The 24,676-nt window shown below is 42.6% G+C and overlaps 1 protein-coding gene across 1 annotated transcript in view; it reads left to right on the top strand.

Moving 5' to 3' along the window:
• LY9 (lymphocyte antigen 9) overlaps nucleotides 1-21,857 on the top strand; it is a 28,054-nt gene extending 6,197 nt beyond the window's left edge. Inside the window, 9 exon segments of the mRNA XM_018046541.1 lie at nucleotides 3,644-3,967; nucleotides 9,841-10,116; nucleotides 10,611-10,949; nucleotides 12,106-12,375; nucleotides 13,445-13,552; nucleotides 14,531-14,584; nucleotides 18,161-18,441; nucleotides 18,815-18,889; nucleotides 21,381-21,857. Of these exon segments, the coding sequence (XP_017902030.1) occupies nucleotides 3,644-3,967; nucleotides 9,841-10,116; nucleotides 10,611-10,949; nucleotides 12,106-12,375; nucleotides 13,445-13,552; nucleotides 14,531-14,584; nucleotides 18,161-18,441; nucleotides 18,815-18,889; nucleotides 21,381-21,449 (1,796 nt within the window). The 3' untranslated portion in view covers nucleotides 21,450-21,857.

Genomic DNA, 24,676 nt, shown 5'->3' with positions numbered 1-24,676 from the left:
GAGTTATGAGATGTCAGTGGGTTTGGAGAGATTTTGGGTAGCCTGTATATTGAAGCTCAGGGCTATGTTCCTGAGTTGCTGGAGAATTTGCGTGATATGTCTTGCTCTGGAACTTGTTGGCCCTTGGGTGGTGCTTGGTTTCAGTGTAGGTATGGAGGCGTTTGATGAGCTCCTGTTGATTAGTGTTCTCTGGAGTCAGGAGTTTTTTGGTGTTCTCAGGATTTGGACTTAAGCCTCCTGCTTCTGGTTTTCAGTCTTATTTTTACTGTAACCTCAAGACTTCTCCATCTATACAGCACTGCTGATAAAACATCTAGGTTGAAGATGAAAAGTTTCTCCACAGTGAGGGACATTCAGAGAGGTTCACAGAGTTATATGGAGAAGAGAAGAGGGAGGAGGGAGATAGAGGTGACCAGGATGAGATGAGGTAGAATCAAAAGAGGAGAGAGCAAGCTAGCCAGTAATCACTTCCTAATGTGCACTCTACAGTCTGGACTGCTCAGAGATGTTCACAAAGTTACACAGAGAAAAGAAGAGGGAGGAAGGAGACAGAGGTGACCAGGAGGATAAAGATGGGAATCAAAAGGAAAGAGACAGATCTAGCTAGTAACCAGTTACCTAAGTGTTCTCCACACCCCAGAACACACAAAGAGATTCACAGATTGGGGTAGAGAAGAGAAGGAGGAGGGAGGAGATAGAGACAACCTGGTGGAGAAAAAGGAGAGTCCAAAGGAGGAGAGAGCAGTCAAGCCAATAATCTTGCTCCCAAGTAAGAATGGGTACTGAAGATTGGGTTCTTAAAGGTACAAAATTGATAACAAAATTTATAACAAATACCAAGCAAGATTAAAAATCTAGAGAAGAGGTTGGATTTTCAAAAATACAATATTAGAGAAAAAAAGTCACAAAAATTATTTTAAAATATATATGTGAAGTTTACTTTTAAAAATAGGGCCTCTCTCTTTTTTTTTTTTTTGCAAAGTAATAGTAGGTTATAAAAATGAAAATTAAAGCAATAATAAAGTGAAAGAAAGTGAAGTTTCTCAGTCGTGTCTGACTCTTTGCGACCCCATGGACTGCAGCCTACCGGGTTCCTCCATGGGATTCTCCAGGCAAGAGTATTGGAGTGGGTTGCCATTATAGAGGACTTAAAATTTAAAAATATAAAAAATTAAAGAATGATAGTAAAAATATATCTAGACCTTTGTCTGGTGTTGTTGTGGGCAGTGTGGGGTCAGTTTATTTTTGGATAGTACCTTGAACTGGCTTATATTTCTCAAGATCTATAGGGCCCTTCCTATGTAGTTGGTACTAACTACAGGGTGTTTTTTAGTTTGTTTGTTTGTTTGTTTTAACTACAGAGTTTTAATCTATTGCACCTGTCACTTCCAAGGTGGTTCCCTCTGTTTTAGCTGCTTCTGTTTGCTGGTCTCTTCAGTGTCTAATTTCCACCCTGATACAAGGGGGCGGTGGTGGACACTTTTTTTAGGCTCATTTGTTCAGTCTTGCTGTGGGGAGGGAGGGACACTTCAAACAAATAACACTGGCATGTGCTTGCAGTGTCTTGGCCACACTGGGTTTGCCCCCGCTCACCGCTTAGGCTTAGGCTCTAGGTTGCTCTGCCGGGAGCTGTCTAAAGCCAGCCCTGGGCTGCATGCACCTCCCAGGTCTAAGCCGCTCAGTTTCAGGTACTGGGGTAGTCCTCAGAGGCGCAGACTCGGCTGGGCCTGCGTTTTGTGCCCTTTCCAAGTCCGAGCAGCTCAGGTGACCAGGTGTTTGGCGAGCGCAGTTGCTGCAACTTATCGCCTCCTCCATCCCTGCCACTCAGTTTTCTGGGTGTTCATCCGGCGCACCTTCTCAGGCGGATGTTGACCATCCAAAATCCCAAGAAATCTTGGTTAGCAAAGAAGCCTGCTTGCAGTTTGGTAGATAATGCCTCTCCGGGGCCGCGATTGCCCGCTTCTGGCTCTGGCTGCCTGTCACCGGAGGGGGATGGTCTGCAGCCGGCTATCTCTGTTCAGTCTTTTGTTCTGTGAGCGGGCCTGGCGGTGTCTTAGGTTAGGGCTTTTCCCATCGTAGCTATCCCACAGTCTGGTTTGCTAGCCCAAGTTTGTTCGCTCTGATTACCCTCAGGGCATTCGGGCACGATCCTTACTCTAAGCAATGCAGCCCCCTCTTGCTAATGGCGGGTGCAGGAGTCTGTGCTGCTTCTCTGCTGGGGGAGTTACCATTGGGCACATAATCTGTGGGTTTTAATTTTTTATTTATTTTTCCTCCCGGTTGTGTTGCCCTCTGTGGTTCCAAGGCTCGTCACAGGCTTGGCAGTGAGAGTGTTTCCTGGTGTTTGGAAATGTCTCTCTTTTTTAAGACTCCCTTCCCGGGATGGAGCTCCATCCCTACCTCTTTTGTTTCTCTTTTTATCTTTTATATTTTTTACTGCCTCCTTACAAAGACAACGAGCTTCTTTTCTGGGTCCCTGATGTCTTCTTCCAGCATTCAGGAGTTGTTTTGTAGAATTTACTCAGCATTCAAATGTTCTTTTGATGAATTTGTGGGGGAGAAAGTGGTCTCCCCGTCCTCTTCCTCCGCCATCTAAGGACCGCCCCCTATCTACATATTTTTCTACCCAAAATTCCTGGTGGGAACAGCCTGAGTCCTGAACCCATCTGGTTTAGTCTAGGGTTTGCAGAGCACTCTTGAGAGCCGTAGAAGCCTGGAATCTGAGAATCCAAGCTGGAGTCACCCAGCAGAATGCGCAAGGCCTCTCCAAGGAAATAAGCTGCTGTAGCCAAGCGTCAGGCCTCTGGAAGCCTTGGAAACAATGGTTATCCGTGACCTGAGTCTTTCCTGAGAAGAGGAAATCAGGTGCTTAATCAATGCTACCTACTATTCCCAACCCCAAGTCTTTTTCCTAAGGATAGACCAGATTTTCCTGGCCTTGCCAAAGTTAAGTAGAGATTCCCTGGACACTGAGGAAAAGGTAAGATGAAAGGTGAGAAGATGCTTTTTTGTTCCCAATATTTTATTATGAAAACTCTCAAACATATAGAAAACTGGAAAGAATTTCGCAGTGAACACTCAGATACCTCCCATCTCAGTTCTCCCATTGGGGTTTTACTCTTCTTGCTATATCACACGCCTATTCATCTATCCACTGGTTTAGTCATCCATCAATATATCTTGTTTTTTTAAAGGTGCTGCTTTTTTACTTCTTTAGTCCTTTATGATTTACAGCAACCTGGTTTTATTTCATCTCTAACACATTTCTGGAAGAAGATGGTACAGGTGGGACATTTCTAGCTTATAGATGAGTAAACTCATTCTCAGGGAAATTCAGAAATTCATCCAAAGTCACTATTCTCATTTCCTTGTGGAATGGAAGACTATAAAGTCTTTTGTACTGATTATTATAGATACATTCATGATAGAAAATGTCAGGTGAGTGAATGAATAACTTTGCTAAGCAATGGACCTAGAGGGAGGATGGCCAAAATATCATTTCATTTCTCAACATCTAGCATTTATTATCAATATGTGTTTTTACAATGAATGAATGACTGCATGCATGAATAAACAAACAAATGAATGAATGCTGGATAGAGGATCCCAGCTGCTTCTCCAAGTCCCTCTTTTGTCTCTGCAGGGCAAGGAGCCTCTGAAAAGGACTCAGCCTCAACAGTGGTCAAAGGCTTTGTAGGGGGTTCAGTGATTCTCTCCCTGAACATTTCAGTGGATGCAGAAATTGAGCACATCACCTGGAGTGGTCCCAAAGAAGCTTTTGCTTTAGCACTCCCAAGTGGAAAGATTTTTTGGTTAGACAAAAGCTACCAAGGGCGAATAAACATCCCAGAAAGCAACTATTTGTCTATTAACAATCTGACTCTGAAAGATGCTGGTTCATACAAAGCCCGGATAAACCAAAAGGGATCTAAAGACATCGATGAGAGATTCATCTTATATATCTATGGTGAGTTCTAAAGAGCATGTGTGAGCTTTGACCTTTTATTTTTAAAAGCAGTCTTTTTTCCTCTCCAGGAATTTATCTAAGATGAAGAGAGCAATGATGTTGGCCATTTTCACCCAATTCCATAAATACAGATGTCAAGAGCGAAAAACAACCAAAATATGGTTAAGAGCCATTTAGAGTCCCTCTCTGTTAATATACTTTATCCATCTTGTTAGAGTTGCCATAACAAAATATCACAGACTGGGTCACTTAAACAACTGGAATTCATTTTTCTCACAGTTCTGGAGGGTTGAAGCCCGAGATCAAGGTGTCAGCAAGCTTGATTTCTTCTGAGCCTCACTGCTTGGCTTGCAGATGGCCAGCACTTCAGCATGTCCTCACATGGTGGTCCCTCTGTCCGCACTGTCTTAGTCTCCTCTCTTTACAAGGACACTAGTCACACTGGATTAAGGCCCACATTACAACCCCACTTTAACTTAATTATCTCTTTAAAGGCTCTGTCTCCAAATACAGCCACATTCTGAGGCACTAGGGATTATGACTTCAACATAGGAATTTTTATTCAGCCCACTGAATAAAAATAAAGATAGCACTGTGGTCTCTGGTCCCCCAAAACTCTTGTCTTTGTCACAAAATACATTCACCTAATCTCAACAGCCCCCAAAGTCTTAACTCATTCCATCATCAAATTCAAAATCTTATCTAGGTATTATCTAAATCATATGTATGTGAGATGTGAGGCAAAATTCCTCTCCAGTTATGGACCTGTGAAACCAGACAAGTTACCTGCTTTCATGTTGGCACAGGGACATGATAGACATTTACATTCCAAAAGGGAGAAATTGGAAAGAAGAAAGGGGTCACAGGTCCCAAAGAAGTCTAACCCTATTAAGGCAAATTCCATTAGGTTTTTAAAATTTTTTTATTGAGGTATAGTTGATTTACAATGTAGTGTTAGTTTCAGATGTACCGCATAGTAAATCTGTTACACATGTGTGTATACCCACTCTTTCTTAGATTCTTTTCCCATATAGGCCATTACAGAATATTGAGTAGAGTCCCTGTGCTATGCACAGGGACCTATACAGTAGTTCCCTGTGCTATACAGTAGGTCCCTATTAGTTAATCTGTTTTATATGTAGTACTGTGTATATGTCAATACCAATCTCCTAATTTCTCCTTCTCCTTCTCTGGTAACCAGTTTATTTTTTACATATGTAACTCTATTTCTGTTTTACAGATGTTTATTTTTAAGATTCCATGTATAAGCAATATCATATGATGTCTTTCTCTGTTTGACTTACTTCACTCAGTTCGACAATCTCTAGGCCCATTCATGTTGCTATAAACAGAATTCTTTCTTTTTTTATGACTGAGTACTGCATCTTTTTAAGGTTCAAGAACCACCCCCACCAACACACCCTGGGCCTACATCCTTTAGGCCCATGATGCCAGTGGCAGACCCATTAACCTCTGAACTTCCCATGGGGTCATTCTTCCCTTTTCCTGAAGGATAAGGGATGATCTCAGCTGGAAGTCTCTACTGGCTCATTCTTGAAAATCCCCCAAATCAGATAGCCTTCCTTCATTTAGTGCCATCTGTGTCTGTTTAGTCCAAGCTGGCAGAATTTCTATGTAGATAGTTGATTGGATCCATGCATCACACCATTGTCTATCCATACTCTCAGTGTTTTCTCCAGACACAAATTCTCATTTTTTGCAATATAGACAGAGACTTTTCCAAATCTTCAAATTCTGGTTTCTTCTTGCTTAACAATTCCTTCCTCAATTTATCTTTCCTTTCTGACATTTTACTAGTAGTAAAAGGAGAAAACAGGCTTCCGGGGTAGTTCAGTTGGTAAAGAATCCACCTGCAATGCAGGAGACCTGGGTTCAGTCCCTGGGTTGGGAACATCCCCTGGAGGAGGGCATGGCAACCCACTCCAGTATTCTTGCCTGAAGAATTCCACAAACAGAGGAGCCTGGCAGCCTATGATCCATGGGGTCACAAAGAATTGGGCTCAACTGAGCGACTAAGCACAGCACAAAAGGAGAAAACAAGTAGTGCCCTCAGCGCTTTGCTTGGAGATCTCCTTAACTGAACAATAAGTTCATCACTTAAATGTTCAAAAGTAGAACTCAATTTGTCTAAGTTTTTTGCTGCTTTATAGTAAGTATCACTTTTCCTCCAATAACATGTTCTTCATTTTCAACAAATACCTTACCAGGAACACCGTTAATGTTTATATTTCTACCAATGTTATTTGATGATAATTGTCTATCTCTGAGATAATAGAGGCTTTCTCTACAGCTGTCTTCTTTCCTTTTAAACTCTTACCAGAATCACCTTTAACATCCCTATTTTTATGAACAGTCTCTTGAAGACAATCTAGGCTTTTTCTCATATGCATCTTAAAACTCTTCCAGCTTCTATCCATTAACCAGTTCCAAAGTCACTTCAACATTTTTGGGAATTTGTCACAGTAGCACCCCAGGTCTGGTACAAAAGTGTATTGGTTGGCTAGGGCTGTCATAACAAAACAGAACAGACTGAGTGACTTAAACAAGAAAGATTTATTTTTTTCACAAGTCAGAAGGCTAGTTAAGATGTCAGCAGGTTTGGTTTCTTCTGAGACCTCTTTCCTTGGCTTGCATACAGTCACCTTCTTTCCCTGTATCCTCAGATGGTTGTCTCTGTCTGTGTTGTCTTTATCTCAGTCTCCTTTTCTGTTTTTTTTTTTTAATTTTGATTTATTTATTTATTTTAATTGGAGGCTAATAACTTTACAGTATTGTAGTGGTTTTTGCCAAACATCGACATGAATCAGCCACAGGCCCACATGTGTTCCCCATCCAGAACCCTCCTCCCACCTCCCTCCCCATCCCATCCCTCTGGGTCATCCCAGTGCACTGGCCCTGAGCACCCTGTCTCATGCATCGAACCTGGACCAGTGGTCCACTTCACACATGATAATATACACATTTCAATGCTACCCTCTCAAATCATCCCACCCTCGCCTTCTCCCACAGTCCAAAAGACTGTTCTTTACATCTGTGTCTCTTTTGCTGTCTTGCTTATAGGGTCATCATTACCATCTTTCTAAATTCCATATATATGTGTTAGTATACTGTATTGATGTTTTTCTTTCTGACTTACTTCACTCTGTATAATAGGCTCTAGTTTCATCCACCTCATTAGAACTGATTCAAATGTATTCTTTTTAATACCTGAGTAATGTTCCATTGTGTATATGTACCACAGCTTTCTTATCCATTCATCTGCCAATGGACATCTAGGTTGATTCCATGTCCTGGCTATTGTAAACAGTGCTGCGATGAACACTGGGGTAACATGGGTCTCTTTCAATTCTGGTTTCCTCGGTGTGTATGCCCAGTAGTGGGATTGATGGGTCGTATGGCAATTCTATTTCCAGATTTTTAAGGAATCTCCACACTGTTCTCCATAGTGGCTGTACTAGTTTGCATTCCCACCAACAATGTAAAAGGGTTCCCTTTTCTCCACACCCTATCCAGCATTTATTGTTTTATAGACTTTTTGATAGCAGCCATTCTGACAGGCGTGAGATGGTACCTCATTGTGGTTTAGATTTGCATTTCTCTGATAATGAGTGATGTTGAGCATCTTTTCATGTGTTTGTTAGCCATCTGTATGTCTTCTTTGGAGAAATGTCTGTTTAAGTCTTTGGGCCATTTTTTGATTGGGTCATTTATTTTTCTGGAGTTGAACTGCAGCAGTTGTTTGTATATTTTTAAGATTAATTCTTTGTCAGTTACTTTATTTGCTATTATTTTCTCCCATTCTGAAGGCTGTCTTTAAACGTTGCTTATAGTTTCCTTCATTGTACAAAAGCTTTTAATTTTAATTAGGTCTAATTTGTTTATTTTTGCTTTTACTTCCATTATTCTAGGAGGTGGGTCATAGAGGATCCTGCTGTGATTTATGTCAGAGAATGTTTTGCCTATGTTTCCTCTAAGAATTTTATAGTTTCTGGTCTTAAATTTAGATCTTTAATCCATTTTGAGTTTATTTTTGTGTATGGTGTTAGAAAGTGTTCTAGTTTCATTCTTTTACAAGTGGTTGACCAGTTTTCCCAGCACCACTTGTTAAAGAGTTTGTCTTTTCCCCATTGTATATTCTTGCCTCTTTTGTCAAAGATAAGGCGTCCATATGTGTGTGGATTTATCTCTGGGCTTACTATTTTGTTCCATTGATCTATATTTCTGTCTTTGTGCCAGTACCATACTGTCTTAATGACTGTGGCTTTGTAGTAGAGCCTGAAGTCATGCAGGTTGATTCCTCCAGTTCCATTCTTCTTTCTCAGGATTGCTTTAGCTATTTGAGTATTTTTTGTATTTCCATACAAATTGTGAAATTATTTGTTCTAGTTCTCTGAAAAATACCATTGGTAGCTTGATAGGGATTGCATTAAATCTATAGATTGCTTTGGGTAGTATACTCATTTTCACTATATTGATTTTTTCTGATCCATGAACATGGTATATTTCTCCATCTCTTTGTGTCCTCTTTGATTTCTTTCATCAGTGTTTTATAGTTTTCTATATATAGGTCTTTTGTTTCTTTAGGTAGATATATTCCTAAGTATTCTATTCTTTTTGTTGCAATGGTGAATGGAATTGTTTCCTTAATTTCTCTTTTTCTTTTCTCATTGTTAGTGCATAGGAATGCAAGGGATTTCTGTGTGTTAATTTTATATCCTGCAACTTTTTTTTAGGACATCAGTCATGTTGGACTAGGGACCATCCTAATGACCTGATTTTAAATTAATTACCTTTGTTTCCAAATACAGTCCTATATTCAATCACACTCCGAGGTACTAGGGGTTTAAGACTTCAACATATGCATTTGGGGGGGGGGACAAAATTAAGCCTATCGCTTAATTTTTCTATCATATTGTTTGACCTGCTTTACTGATTTGTAGGGAGCTCTGTGTATATCAAGGAAGTGGAATTCTATGCAGTTAAGAGAAACAGAAATAACCAACTTAATATTTACTAATATACAACAATTTCTAAAATATATTATTAAAAATTTTATAAGCTTCAGGACTATGTATAATATGCTATCATACATGTGTCTATAACTAGAATATCTCTGAAAAGATCAATAAGAAATTCATAACCCTAATTCCCTCCAGGAACAATAATTCCTAAGGAGAAAAATTAGGTGGCTAGGGGCAAAAGAGCTTGTTTCTTTGTGTGTGTATGTATACCTTTTGTATCTTTGCAATTTCAATTTTATATATTGCCTATTCCAAAAAAAAGAAAGTGAACTTACACACACACACATGCACACACACACACTGTGAACAGAGGAGATGGAACAAAAGGGAAGGAGAGGACCAGGAAGAAAGTCTGAAAGCAAAATGGATTCCAAATTTAGACCAAAAGGCAAGGGCAACTCAAATTATATAGGTAGAGCTTCCAACTCCCTAGAGTCTGAGGCTAGCTCAATTCATTCATTTATTAATAATTACCAATAATTCATGAGTGCCTTTTATAGGTCAAGCAGATGCTGGATGTTCAGGTATGGATACTGGCTCTGTCTTTAAAGAATTCACAGACTGGTTGGGGTGGGGGGGAGAGAGTATTCAGACTATTGTCATGTAGAGTCACAGTGATAACACCTGTAGAGGGTACTAGGAAAGCACAGAGGAAAGGCACTCAACCTTTGTGGGAAACTAAGTAAAAAAGAAAGAAAAACTTCCCACAGGAACAGACAATGCTGGCCTCTCCCTTCTGCCCTCTGCTCTTCTACCATCCCCTTCTTTTTTCCTTAGCCCTTTCCTACTGGGGAAGCAGTCAGAGTATTTTCATTGTCATTGTCCTTGCAGAACAGCTGCAGGAGCCCCAAGTCACCATACAGTCTGTGAACGTGTCTGAGAACGCCTCCTGTACCATCACCCTGGTATGCTCTGTGGAGGGGGCAGGGGGAGATATTCAGTACAAATGGACTTCAAGGGATCCTCATGCTTCTGAATCCTGGGGGCACCCTACTCTCACCATCTCCTGATTGCCCTGTGATGCAGACCTACCATACACCTGCACAGCCAAGAACCCGGTTAGCCAGAGCAGCTCCCACCCTGTCCATGTTTCACAGTTCTGTACAGGTAACTGGCTCCACTAAGACCCAGAAATAGTCTAAGCAGCTATAGAGTCTAAACCCCAGGATTCTGGCAGGACACATATGAAGTAGTGAGGTAAGAGAATAGACTTGCAGATTCCTTTTTCTCTACCCTCAAGAGGCTAAAAGAGACTGACAGGGGACTTAGGCACTCCCAGGGCACTGTGAAACCCTAAGAGTCTGCAGAGAGAGGGAAAGAAAGCATGGATGCAGAAATCTAGATTGCTCTTTGCTGGGGTAGGGGTGTCTCCTAGGATGTCCTCAAAAGGGCAGAGAGGCAGGAGAGGCCTAGGTATGCACTAGGCAGAGCCAGGTGCTTACTTGGCATGACATGTGAAAGCAGCAGGTATGCTTCATCAGAAAAGTGGGGAAGGGATCCTGAGCAGGAGGGTTTCTGGGACTTCAGTCCCTTCAGGCAGGCTGAGGGTCAAAGGGTCAGGACCAGTGGCTGAAATTGCAATATCTCATCTCTGACTACAGACCTAGGAGCCTCCCAAGGAGGACCAATGGGGGAGATGGTGCTGGAGGTCCTGGGGGAGCCAATCACCCTGTCCCTGGGACTCCTGGACAGTCAGCACATAGACAATGTTGTCTGGATGTTTAACATGTCTATTATCAGCAAAGAGTAGAGAGAAGAAGCAACAGCCAATCAGCTCATTGAGTTCAAGGATCCGGATCAGAACACAGTGTGGGTCTCGAGCCAAGACGACTCTCTAAAGATTGTCCAGCTGAAGATGGAGCACGCTGGCATCTACCACGCCTATGTGTGCTCAAATGTCACAGTTGCCAGTGTGAAGCACATCAATCTGCGCATTTACCGTGAGTTTCTGAGTTGAGCACCCATCATTAGATTCCTTTCCTGAAAGATTTCTCTCTTTCCTTCCTATCCCACCTCCCTCCTCCTACAAAATGCCTCAGACCACTAGGACGACTACTCAGTTCACACCAGTCAGTTCACAGGAGGACAATACAACCAGCAGATGGGCAAAATCTCCCTGCTCAGAACCCCCTTCTTCTAGGTTTCCAGTTAAGCCTCAACCAAGCAACTTTCGGTACTTGCCCTGTCCTCCTGCATTGATTATTGGGTAGGACCAGGAACTCTCCAACATGTATTTTTACAGAACATTGCAATTTTGTATAAAGGCAAAGCTGGCTGGGATAAAATCATAGAAGACTGTGGACAAAGTCTTTAATATCCTGTGAGCTTCAAGAGCTTGGAAGGGTACTCACCTTCCCTAAGTGTGAGGTATAGAACTCACACTATCCCTCCTCCACCTTGGGCTTCATTGGAGCTTTGCTGGACACTCTGTATAATTTATATTTGCCAGCTCCTTCACCTGTGCCATTCAGACATGGTCGACCTATTTCCTGCCTGGGCGTGTTGGTGTCTCAGTACTTGGGAAAGGAGTCATAATCCATGATCCTGTTAAAATATGTAAGTCAGCTAGTTCACATCTATTGTTGCCTACTGTGACTCAAATATCAAAGAACCAGGAAGAAAACCAAGCAAAAGGAACAAGAAACTGGGAACCAAGGGTGCCAGCCATATGTTGCTTTTAAAATTGCTAGTACTTATTAAGTACTTACTCTGCGACAGTGCTCTGCTCTCCTTTCTGTGTTCCTTATCTTGTGTAAGTAAACAAATTAGATGATGGGACCTCAGAGTGTAAGCCTTGGAGGGTCTCAGGGCAGGTGGAAGCATTGTGCTTATCTGCACTGAATGGTTTGCTTGTTCTTCACGATACACAATATAGAATGATGCAGCATGTTTTTTCACCTCTCATTAACTCCTCTATTTCACATATCTGAGCATCAAGTGGTAAGCTGAGATTTCATAGCAACCAAAGGAAAGGCCAGATGAACCTTCCCAGCCCTAAGGCAGTGTCAACACACAACTTCATGAATATGTTTTGAATGGCCCCTGCCCAGTGGGCAGGCCTGACTCCACATCTGGTCTGCCTTTCTCCTCACACAGAGAGGCTGAAGAAGCCAAAAGTCACGAGGAGCCTCAGGCTCACAAAGGATGGCATCTGCAAAGTCAGCCTGACATGCTCGGTGGAGGACAGTGGACACAATGTAACATATGGATAGACCCCTCTGCCTAAAGGAGCTGTCATTTCCCAAGGGGGAGCTCACCTCAGCATCTCCTGGAGAAGTGGAGAAAAACACCCCAACTTCACCTGCACAGCCAGCAACCCTGTCAGCAACAGCTCCCAGCAGTTTCTTTCTAGGGACCTCTGTCCAGGTTGCTCCCCATCTCTGTTCAGCCAGACCTCAGAGCCTTGGGTCCTTGGACCCAAGAGTGTTCCTTCCGAGTGGTTCTGTATGAAGTGCAGCAAGCAGAGTGAGAGTCTTCAGAGTAGCACATGCCAATAGAAATATAACAGAAGTCACATAGGTAATTTAAACTTTTAAGTCATATGGAAAAGGTAAAATTAATTTTAATCATATATTTTATTTTACCCAACATATCCAAAATATCATCCTTCAACATGTAATCAATACAAAGAATTAATTCATGACATAATTTGCATTTCAGTTTGTATGAAGCTTTTGAAATCCAGGATGTACTTTACCCTTATGGCACATCTCAATGAAGATGCTAAATTCTCATGGGAAGTACTTGATCTGTATTCAAATTTAATAAAACTTGACATTGAAAAAATATATTTATATCCAACTTGTTCCAAATATACTTAACAGTTTTTCAATTAGGAATTGAGTAACTATTTTTAAATTTAAATTTTAATTAATTGAAATTAAATAGTTTAATTCCTCAGTCATACTAACCAAGATCACACAGCAAAAGCAGAATTGAGATTCAACATTCTGTGCTCTGCTCTTCCCTAGGGAGAAGTAGAGGGGAAAAAAAAAAGGAAGGTCACCCAGGGTGTGAAAATGCTGAGTCAGGCTGTGACTGGCAAATGGGTTTAGAGCCCTGATCAATAGTAATCTGGACCTAGAACTACCTACCTAGAACTATCCTTATGCCATTTTTAGAGAAGGGCAGTGGTGTGATGGAGAAGGGTGTTTTAGAGTCTGGCAGCCTGCATTCAAGTCCCAGCTCCAGTTCTCTGTGACGCTGGCCAAATAAACCTCACCATCAGGGATGGCGCCTGCCTTACTGCTATAATTTCTTGCTTAGAGGATGACTGCTCAATACACAGCTGTAGAATGAATGAATGAAAAGGAATATTTTCTGCAATAGTGTGGGATTGTAAGAGGCAGGTAGGATGCCCATTTTGTTCTGTCCACAGTTTTCCCTAACTCTCTTGTTATTACTTATACTAATATCCCCCATTTCCTCTTCACAGGACCTGAGAGAAGCACAGAGTTTTGGATTGGGCTCTCCCTGGTGGTTCTTTTCATCCTTCTGGGCTTTGGGATCTCTGGCTGGTGCTTTTGGAAGCAACAAAGACGATGGAGTTTCTGAGATCAGGGACATCTGCCAGCACTAGGCCATTTCCTTGGAACCTTTAGAGATGTCCTTGTCCTCTTATAATCCCCTCCTACCCCTTCTCTCTCAAGACCTCATTTCTTCTCAGAGTGATCAGGGAGGGGTGTCAGTGAGGACTCTTTAGTTGCAAATAATTGAAACTCAACTCAAACTAGCTTAGACAAAAAAGGGTGAGGAGAAGCGTAAGGGGAGTGAGTTGTTATCTGAGGGCTCATATGGTCAATCTTTGGGGAAGGAAAGGAAGAGCTGGCCTAGAGACAAATATCACCAGAGACTCAAAAGTCACTAGAGCGGTCCATCTTTCATCCCTATCTTTCCCTTTGAGCCAGCTTAGCTCTCTTTCCTCAGCCAACTGAAGGGCAGGGTGGGTAAAATGTACCAAACAGAGCAGCTAGCAGCTCCAGAAGCACATGTACTAGTAGTTCAGACACCAGGAGGGGGAGAAAGATGTTTCCCCACCAACTCCAGTTTGCAGAACCTTAGAAACCTGATTGGCTCCACTTAGGTCATGTGACTTTTGCTTGGACTAATCACTGTGGGCAATAGAATGAACTTTTGTGATTGGCAGCTCTTTCTGGAATATTGAAGAGAGATGGAGTGGTTTCCAGGAAGAACAGATTGGTTAGAACACAGGGTTCCTGGAAGAATTACTGTGAGTCAGCAAACCAAACTGATAAGTGGCTACCACAGAAGGACTATAGCTCTCCCTTCCAGAGAGATGGCAGGAGGCTGCAGAGCATTCTCCTCAGCTGAAAATGACCCTAGACTCTGGCCATCCCTTCCTGTGGGCTTGTACTCACATCAGGGTTCACCCTCCTCCCAAAAGCCTTTTCCCTGTCTACAACTTCAGAAGTCTCTCTCCCTCTCCTCTGACTCTCACAAAATCAGAGACTCTCTCCTCTCACAGCCCTATTGACGCTTCTTCTCTAACTTGGTTTCCCAGGTTCAGCCCCAGCTTTCAGTTTCAATCAAGCTGAGACATCAGTTGACACACCAGGTAATGTGTCACCAATGACACAGGCTGTGGGGTCCCAGGCCACACAGAAGCTCCAGAGCATGGCTACTCAGAGTGTGATCTGCATGTGTGACCAGCAACATGAGTATCCCCAGGAGCTTGTTAGAAATGCAAATCTTGGGCACCACCCCGTAATACTGAACATGAATCTGTATTTTAACAAGATCTGTAGGTGAGTCACAAGACTGTTAAAGTTTGAGAAGCAACGTGTTAAAGGAAGGTGATTTGGGGAACAAAAGAGACAAGGAGTCTGGACTCCTGAAAGATGGTAACCAGAGCTAGGAGAAGTAGTCTGTCCTCTGGGATCTCTAGGATTCCTCAGGCATTGACTGTCATTACTGCAGTGTGCCCCACGATGAGGATGAAGTTATTGGCTCCACTCCAAGAATGGAGATACAAAGACCAGATGCAATAGTAAATCTGTGACAGAAGCAAAATTCACACTTCATTGAAATTAAAATTCATAAGACTTTCTAGTTACCTATTACCCAAGAGTATTACTGAAGCAGTGGTTTTCGGATTTTTGAAAAAGCTAAGGAATGCTTTCTTCAAACAAAATATTATGCAACACCCCAAAAGTACAATGCATGTAAAAGTATAGCTGTTCTGCTGAGCTTTGGGATGGAGAGCTGAGATGCCTGCACCCTACTCTCCCACTCTGGAATCTCAGTGCTCTAAATTGCCACCTTGAACTCTGGAGCTCTGGAGTTCTAAGGAATCCCCAAACCCTGACCACTCAGTCAAACCCTTCTTTTAAAAAAATCCTGCGTCACCTCTCATGGAGGGGATGCCCCAAGGAGGTAGAATAGGAAGAGGGCCTGCTGCGGGGAGCTAGGGACTCAGTGTCTATTTGTAGCCTTTTCTGATAGGAAAGTGTAACCAAGAAAAAAGTGGCAAGAAATGGAAATAAACCTGGACTTTGGAGATTCCCCCCAGCTTCCTCCTTAGAGATGGCAGGACAGACCCTGGTCTCAGCTAGCCTGAAGTCCCCTTCCTTGGCATCCTGGGCACAAGAGGAAGACTGAAAAAGTACTGGGGATGCCACTGTCATCTGTGGCCCTCCTGCCTCCCTCAGCACCTCTCCCCAGTGCCTAAGTCCTGCTTCTTTCATTTCTCCACTATCTCTTCAGCTTCCTTTTCTCTAAAGACTGCCACTGCCTGAGTTCATGTTGTCACCAATTTTTTGTTTTATTGAATAGGTTCTTTTTTTTTTTTCATTGAAAGGTCAAATATTCACATGGTATAAATTAAAAATAATCCCCTCCTTCCAAATCCCAATGCCCAGGTATTTCCCTGAAGAGACCTCCATTGTTAAGATATGTGTATGTTTACATCCTTTGAGAGCATTTTCATGCATTTACAAGCTATACATTTTTCCTTTGATCACATATGTGAGAGTAATCTATTACATTTTTCTGAGTCTGCTTTTTTAAATTAATTGTAGATTAAGACTGACTCTCATTTATTCCATTCTACAGATATACCTTAACAAGTCTTTATTAACAGACATTCTCGTTCCTTGTAACTTCCTCTATAAAATACTATAATAGTTTCCTAACTAGCCATTCCCTCTCCAGATTTTCTCCTTTTTAGACCTTCTGATCCCACTTTGCAAAGCCCAATTATGACTATTCTATAAACATCAACGGCTCCTTGTGGTCTTTGTCTGTTACTCAAAAGGCAAGATAACGTAGTGGTCATGTGTGTAAATTCTTTAATATTTACTTATGTATTTACTTTTGGCTGCGTTCAGTCTTAGTTGCAGATGCTGGATCTTCATTGTGGCACACAGGCTGCTCTCTAGCTGGGGCGCAGGCTCCAGAGCATGTGGGCTCTATGGTTTGTGGTATGCAGGCTCTCTAGTTGAGGAGCATGGGCTCAGGAGTTGCAGTGCACAGGCTTAGTTGCCCTGCGGCCTGTGGGATCTTAGTTTCCCAACCAGGGATCCAACCTGCATCCCCTGGTTGGAAGACAGATTCTTAACCACTGGAACACTAGGGAACTCCCAGGTGTATAAGATCTGAGGTCAGATAATGTTGTGTTTCAATCTTAGCTCTCCTCCTTTGTAGTGATCTTGGGCATTTCAGTCTCTAAACCTTAGTTTCCTTACTTTGCAAAATGAGGGCACCAACCTCTCAGCATTGCTGTGAGGACTGCAAGAGACAACAGGGAGTCCACAGTATACACTCAATAGGAGATAACTCCGTGTGTCAGAGCAGGGAGGCTCAGACATGTCCGACTCTTTGTGACCCCATGGATACAGAAGCCCACCAGGCTTCCTCTGTCCATGGGATTCTCCAGGTAAGAATACTGGACTGGCTTGACATTTCCTTCTCCAGGGGATCTTCCTGACCCAGGGATCGAACCTGCATGTCTTATGTCTCCTGCATTGGCAGGCACGTTCTTTACCACTAGCACTACCTGGCTTCCCAGGTAGATAAGTACTATTATCACTCAATATTGGGCCGGGTCACCTTTAGTCTACTTTTTTCCTACGTAAAAGTCATAGGGGGCAGTACTGAGTATCAGGTAAGAACATCAGGGAGCAGACTACTTGCATTCAAATCCTGGCTCTCCCACTTAAACTTGGGCAAATATTCAACCTTAATGTGCTCCATTTCTTAACCTGTGAAACATAAATAAGGATAGTTATTATCTATGCTTAATGGGGTTTTATGCAAGTTGAATGAATTTATTCATGACAAGCATTGTTTTTAGAACAGTGCCTGACACCACAGTTGGCACCTAAAAAAGTGTAAGCCATTATTATTCTACATGTAGATCAAATGGGCTGATTGATATGCCCCAAAGGCAGTAGAGGTCCACCCAGTTGTTTAAAGCAGCCACCCATTCTGATTGTCCTATGCCCAAACCAGATGGTTGCTTAATATTTTAAATATCAACCTTTCCCAAAAGAGAGGGTGCCTCAAGTTTCATATCTGCCTTTAATCATGCTGTTCTCTCCGCCAAGAATCCACTTTCACTCATCGAAGTCCCAGTGTGAAGGCCCACCTTAATTCCGTCCTTTCATAAGCTCTTCTCTGTTTCTGAACTGGAGGCTATGTCCTCTCACTGATGCACTTTCCTCCTAGATTTCCTGTGACATTGTCAGAGCTGGCCTGACATAATTTGATTTATGTATGTATCTGACTCCCAGCTAGACCGTGTACTCCTTCAACACCAGGTCTAATTCACCTTTATGTTTCCCCAGAATACCTAGTTTACTTTATTCAGCAAGGCCAGTTTTGCTCACTGAGAGATGCTAAGCCCATCACATGTCACACTCGATGAATGTTTATCAAATGAATGAATAAGTGAGTGCTTGGAAAAAAAGGAGGAAGGGGAAGGGGGAGGGGAATGGAGCCCCATGAGGGAAGACAGGAAAACACCTTCCTTCTCCTCCAGCTTTCTAGGCCTCATCTGGGGTAGGAGTCAAAGCAGCCTGAATCCTTACACAAAGCAAGAGAGAGGGGGCTGCTGGTACATCCTTTACCAACCCTGAACAATGTGTTCCAGAGCCCACTGCTGGTCACACACCATACTCCATTTTTTCCCAAGGGTATGAGAAGCTGGACACTCTCCCTAAGACTGCCAGGCATGCCTCCAACAGCAGCTCTGACAGCAATGGGACGACTGAGGAGGATGAGGAGAGGACAGGGATGCACCAGCCCGTCAATGGAAGAGACCGGATGTGTGACTCGGTCACTAAGGAAGAAGCCGGACTTGACTTGGACTCTGAGGGCCAAGCAGAGTATGATCTCATCACTCCAGATGACATGGCACCAGCACTTGTCATTGAAGGGGAAATGGTGTACACACACGTATTCCTTAATTTGCAGGTGAGCTCTTTTGATCAGTACACCTTCCCTCACCCTTCCCTTCGAGGACCATCCAATATTCTAGAAGGCTAATCCCTCCAAACTGGGAGACAGGCACAGTGATGCAAGGGTAGAGAATTGTGATTCTATCCATGTTTACCAACTTCAGGGACCCTCAAAGCAAAGGAACCCATCCCTTAGCTCCCAATCTTCTGCCATAAATAAGGGAGGTGCTGGGAAAAGAGAGGTGCTGTCCCCACTGCACTAAGGCAATGCCACTCTCTGTGTGAAATCAGAATCTGGTGAGATGTTCCTTCACCTCAAGGACTGAGGGCGAACCTCTGGAAAACTCTTTTTGGGTGATTATGGACAGTCTGGCATTGATCTGTTACAGGGAAAGACTCCAGTTCCTCAGAAGAAAGAGGATTCAGCCACACTCTACTGCTCTATACAGAGAACAATTTCCTCTGTATCCTGAGGTCCATAAAGTGAGACCCAGACCATTTTAACTGAAAGAGAGGAACTTAAGCTCCACCCACTGTGCACCCCCTGACACACTCCTTGGTCCTTAGAAACAATTATTCCTGATTTACATCTGTGCAGCCAAAAGCTGAACATTTCTAATTAATTTAATAATATCTTATATTGCTTGGTCTTAACACTGATGAAAATGAGTCTTTAAACACAAACACTATATGGTCCATATATGTTTCTAAATCTATCTCTCATCCATCAAAATGGAAACTTTCCAAAACAATTGGAATATAACCAACAGTATAATGTCAAGATTTTTTTGAAAATGTGCTATTAATTAGATCACATTGGTCTCATTATAGTGTTAAAAGATCCCTTAAGCATAGAAATGGAGAAGGAAATGGCAACCCACTCCAGCATTCTTGTCTGGAGAATCCCATGGACAGAGGAGCTTGGGGTTGGGGGGGTGGGGGTACTGTCCTTGGGGTCGCACAGAGTCAGACACAATTGAGTGACTGAGCACTAAACATAGAAATTCCCATTAATCATAAGTTTATATGAACTTTTATAGTTTATAAAACATTGACAAACATAGTCTCATCTGATCCTTTTAATACCTCTGTAAGTGTGCTATTGTGCAAATTTTATAGCCAGGGAAGCTGAGATTGAGGAAACTAAGTTTGCCTAAGTACACAAAGCTAGTGGTTAGGAAACCAGAGTTTTTAATTAATCCAGAAAACTCTTAAACGATTAACTTTGATCTGAATCTGGCTGTCTGTTCCACTTTCATTTTCCTGAAAATATTGGGCCCATTCATACTTTCGCTTTAAAGTCTCCCCCAGAATTCCCTCCCTCTCAAAGTTTTTCAGTTATGCTCCTTTTCCATAGTTGAGGAATCAAACAGTAGATATTTATTGAATACCTTTTGTTTGCCCAGAACTGGGCTGAGTGCTCTGGGGATTCAGATATGTTTAAGGCACTAGCCTTGACTTTTAAGACTTGTTATATTATCTATCTTTAATGTAGGAGAGTTGGAGTGATTTAGTAACTTGGATGGGGAGAAAAAATACTCCACATGACTACATATTATGTATGCAGTTTCCAAGGGTTTTTCATACATTGGAAATGGTAGATAGCACTACACAGAGGTAGACAGGAATGACTTCATGGAAAAAATAATTTGGACTAGACCTTAAAGGACTGATAGAATTTGCTTGGTAAACACTTGTGCAACTATATAGTTTGATTCAACCATCTTCTGCCTCACGTCCTGATTTTTAGAGCATGGTCTAATGCTTAACCAGCTAAGAACTTTATCTTTGGCCTTGAACCCAAATCTGTATTATTCACCATTCCCAAAGCTGCTTGGGCCTGGCCCTTTGTGTTTACATCAATGCTAGTCAATCTTAAAGTCATGAACATCAGTCCCTGCTCCGAGTTTCAGACAGGTCATGAGACCCCCTTTGTCTGGTCAGTCCTGAATGACTCCTACACCACTCTAGGAACTTAAAGTCCCTAAAAGCACCCTCACCCACAATATAAGTGAAAAATCAATGCATTTCCTGAGCCAACCTCCAGATCAAATTTATTCTTTACCTTCAGAATTTTAAGGAATCCTAGTTCTGGGTTTCCTAAAGCCACTATTTCCCACTTGATCAGGAAATCCTCAAGCCTTCTTTAGTTATTATTTTCTAACACTTGTACCTACATGATATCTCAAAGAAGGCTGTGCTATTCCCAAGCTGTTGCTGGTACCTGACCTCCTCTCTGGGCTTCCCAGGTGGCTCAGTGATAAAGAATTCACCTACAACGCAGGAGACTCAGGTATGGTCCCTTGATCGGGAAGATTCCCTGGAGGAGGAAATAGCAACCCACCCCAATATTCTTGCCTGGAAAATCCCATGAACAGAGGAGCCAGGCGGGCTACAATCCATGGGGTGGCAAAAGAATGGACACGACTTAGTGACTAAAGAACAACAGACCTTCCCTCTGCCTCAGCTTATGTCTCATCCACTCTTTTGAGCCTTTCCTGAACACTCATAAACAAGGGATTCCTAGAACCCTTGGAACATGAAGGTCTAATGGTTTGGACTATTACTATGGAACTCAACCTCTAAAACTTGAATTATCTTTATAAACGTTTCTCTCGCTAAGGTAAAGATTGGGATCCTAAACGGAAGCTTCTTGAGAGCAAGGCCTTTTATTGTCATTTATGAACCCCCTCAACTTGTTGCACAAAACTGTCCTAAATCTCCCTTCCAGAGAGCCTGGCACATAGCGCTTACCATTAGGAGATTTTCCATAAATGCTTATCATCAGCTTGAATGATTGCTCCATCCCTAGGCCAATCCATATGACCTTACTTCTATAGGATGGACCAATCATAGCCTTGCCTCACCTTCCTCTTTCATCCCAGCACAAGGCTGAGAAAATTGGTACCTTCCAGGCTTTATTAACCATATCCTTGTGTGTCTTTTGGCTCGCAGGTTGTGCCACCACTGCAACAGAATGACCTTAAGTCTCCTGAAATACCTACCTATGAAAATGTCCCCTGAAAAGAAAAGTGGCTCATTCCCTCAGTGAGGTTGGAGAGGCTGCTAGACCTAATAAGACCTGGGCCCCTGCAGACAGAAGAACTTCAGAATTTCCTTCATTGTCTCAGAATTGCCTGGATTTGTGCCTCCTCTTTTTCTCACACCTCATGAATTCCCACATCCATTAACAAATCAGACAGCCTCTGGGCTCCGTTTGTCTCCTTCTGTGCTCATACTGTACAACCTCTCAGCTCAGATGCATGCCTCAAAATTCTGCCAAGGCTTGACACGTCGTCGAAGGGGACCAGGATCTTCACATGGTCCTATAAACAGCTGCTAAAATAAATCCAACAGGTAGTCTCACTTATGAACACAAAGATCTAAGTGAAATCATAACCACTGTAGTATTTTTCAAATAAAAGATTAGAAATAACCTAAGGGTCCATTTAGTAGGAATCTGATTAGACACATGAAAGTGTACCCATGCAATGGCAAAGCCTGCCACCTTTTCAAAGAAGGAAAGTAGAGACTAATATGTCCTGCTATAGGAGGAGCTCTAAGATACATCATTTGATGGACAGAACAAAGTCCTGGACAGTGTGTATCATATGTTACCAGCTGAACAGAAAAGAAATAGATAGCTGTATGTTCACATAAAGAAAAATTCTGAAAGGAAATGCAAAAAAATTATCAGTGGCTGCCTCTGGGAGGAAGCTGGGTTGGTTTGGGGATTTTTTTTCACTGCATATATTTTGTACAGTTGGATTTTTTAAACCATTTGTGTGTATTACTCTTTTTAACCAGTATGCTTGGGCTTCCTTTGTGGCTCAGCTGGTAAAGAATCTACCTGCAAAGCAGGAGACCTGGGTTTGATACCTGGATTGGGGAGATTCCCTGGAGAAGAGAAAGGCTACCCACTCTGGTATTCTGGTCTGGAGAAGTCCACGGGGTCGCAAAGAGTCAGAAACGACTGAGTGACTTTCACTTTCAAATTACTCTATTTATATATTTTTAAGCACTTAAAAGTGATGGAATTCCAGTTGAGCTATTTCAAATCCTAAAAGATGAGCTGTGAAACTGCTGCACTCAATATGTCAGCAAATTTGGAAAACTCAGCTGTGGCCACAGGGCTGGAAATGGTCAATTTTCATTCCAATCTCAAAGAAAGGCAATGCCAAAGAATGCTCAAACTACTGCACAATTGCACTCATCTCATACGCTAGTTAAGTAATGCTCAAAATTCTCCAAGCCAGGCTTCAGCAATATGTGAACTGTGAACTTCCAGATGTTCAAGCTGGTTTTAGAAAAGGCAGAGGAACCAGAGATCAAATTACCAACATCTGCTGGATCATGAAAAAAGCAAGAGAGTTCCAGAAAAACATCTATGTCTGCTTTATTGACTACGCCAAAGACTTTGACTGTGTGGATCACAATAAACTATAGAAAATTCTGTGGGAATACCAGACCACCTGACCTGCCTCTTGAGAAACCTGTATACATGTCAGGAAGCAACAGTTAGAACTGAACATGGAACAACAGACTGGTTCCAAATAGGAAAAGGAGTACTTCAAGGCTGTACATTGTTACCCTACATATTTAACTTCTATGCAGAGTACATCATGAGAAATGCTGGGCTGGAGGAAGCACAGGCTGGAATCAAGATTGCTGGGAGAAATATCAATAACCTTAGATATGCAGATGACACCACCCTTATGGCCGAAAGTGAAGAAGAACTAAACAGCCTCTTGGTGAAAGTGAAAGAAGAGAGTAAAAAGTTGGCTTATAGCTCAACATTCAGAAAACTAAGATCATGGCATCTGGTCCCATCACTTCATGAGAAATAGATGGGGAAACAGTGGAAACAGTGGCTGACTTTATTTTTCTGGGCTCCAAAATCACTGCAGATGGTCACCGCAGCCATGAAATTAAAAGACGCTTGCTCCTTGGAAGGAAAGTTATGACCAACCTAGACAGCATATTAAAAAGCAGAGACACTACTTTGCCAACAAAGGTCCGTCTAGTCAAGGCTATGGTTTTTCCAGTGGTCGTACATGGATGTGAGAGTTGGACTATGAAGAAAGCTGAGCGCCGAAGAATTGATGCTTTTGAACTGTGGTGTTGGAGAAGACTCTTAAGAGTCCCTTGGACTGCAAGGAGATCCAGCCAGTCCATCCTAAAGGAGATCAGTCCTGGGTGTTCATTGGAAGGACTGATGTTGAAGCTGAAACTCCAATACTTTGGCCACCTGATGTGGAGAGCTGACTCATGGGAAAGATCCTGATGCTGGGAAAGATTGAGGGCAGGAGGAGAAGGGGACAACTGAGGATGAGATGGCTGGATGGCATCACTGACACAATGGGCATGGGTTTGGGTGGTCTCTGGGAGTTGGTGATGGACAGGGAGGCCTGGCATGCTGCGATTCATGGGGTTGCAAAGAGTCAGACATGACTGAGTGACTGAACTGAACTGAAGCGCTTAAAATGCCCCTTCTGTATAAGATTCCCATATTTACCCCAAAGGGATTTTCCTCCTTTTTGTCATGTCCAGATGCATAAGAGCCATATCTCTCTTCTGCCCCAAACAGTCACCTCCATCTTGTCTCCCTGCCTAAGGCTGTATATTGTCAACCTGCTTATTTAACTGATATGCAGAGTACATCATGAGAAACGCTGGACTGGAAGAAAAACAAGCTGGAATCAAGATTGCCGGGAGAAATATCAATAACCTCAGGTATGCAGATTACACCACCCTTATGGCCGAAAGTGAAGAGGAGCTAAAAAGCCTCTTGATGAAAGTGAAAGAGGAGGGGGAGGGAAAGATGGCGGAGGAATAGGACGGGAAGACCACTTTCTCCCTCACAAATTCCTCAAAAGAACATTTCAACGCCGAGCAAACTTCACAAAACAACTTCTGTAGGCTGGCAGAGGACATCAGGCAACCCGAAAAGCAGATCATTGTCTTCAAAAACAGGTAGGAAAAAATATAAAAGACGAAAAAGGAGACAAAGGAGGTGGGGAGGGAGCTCCGTCCCGGGAAGGGAATTTTAAGAAGAGAGGTTTCCAAACACCAGGAAACACTCTCCCTGCCGAGTTTGTGGCGAGCCTTGGAAACACAGAGGGCAACATAACAGGAAGGAAAAATAGATAAATAATTAAAACCAACAGATTACAAGCCCAACAGTAACTCCCCCAGCGGAAAAGCAGCACAGACGCCTGCATCCGCCACAAGCTAGTGGGGGCAGGGCAGGG

Source organism: Capra hircus, chromosome 3, assembly GCF_001704415.2.
Source record: "Capra hircus breed San Clemente chromosome 3, ASM170441v1, whole genome shotgun sequence".
Classification (NCBI taxonomy): Eukaryota; Metazoa; Chordata; class Mammalia; order Artiodactyla; family Bovidae; genus Capra; species Capra hircus.
This window is presented reverse-complemented; position numbering and strand designations above follow the sequence as displayed.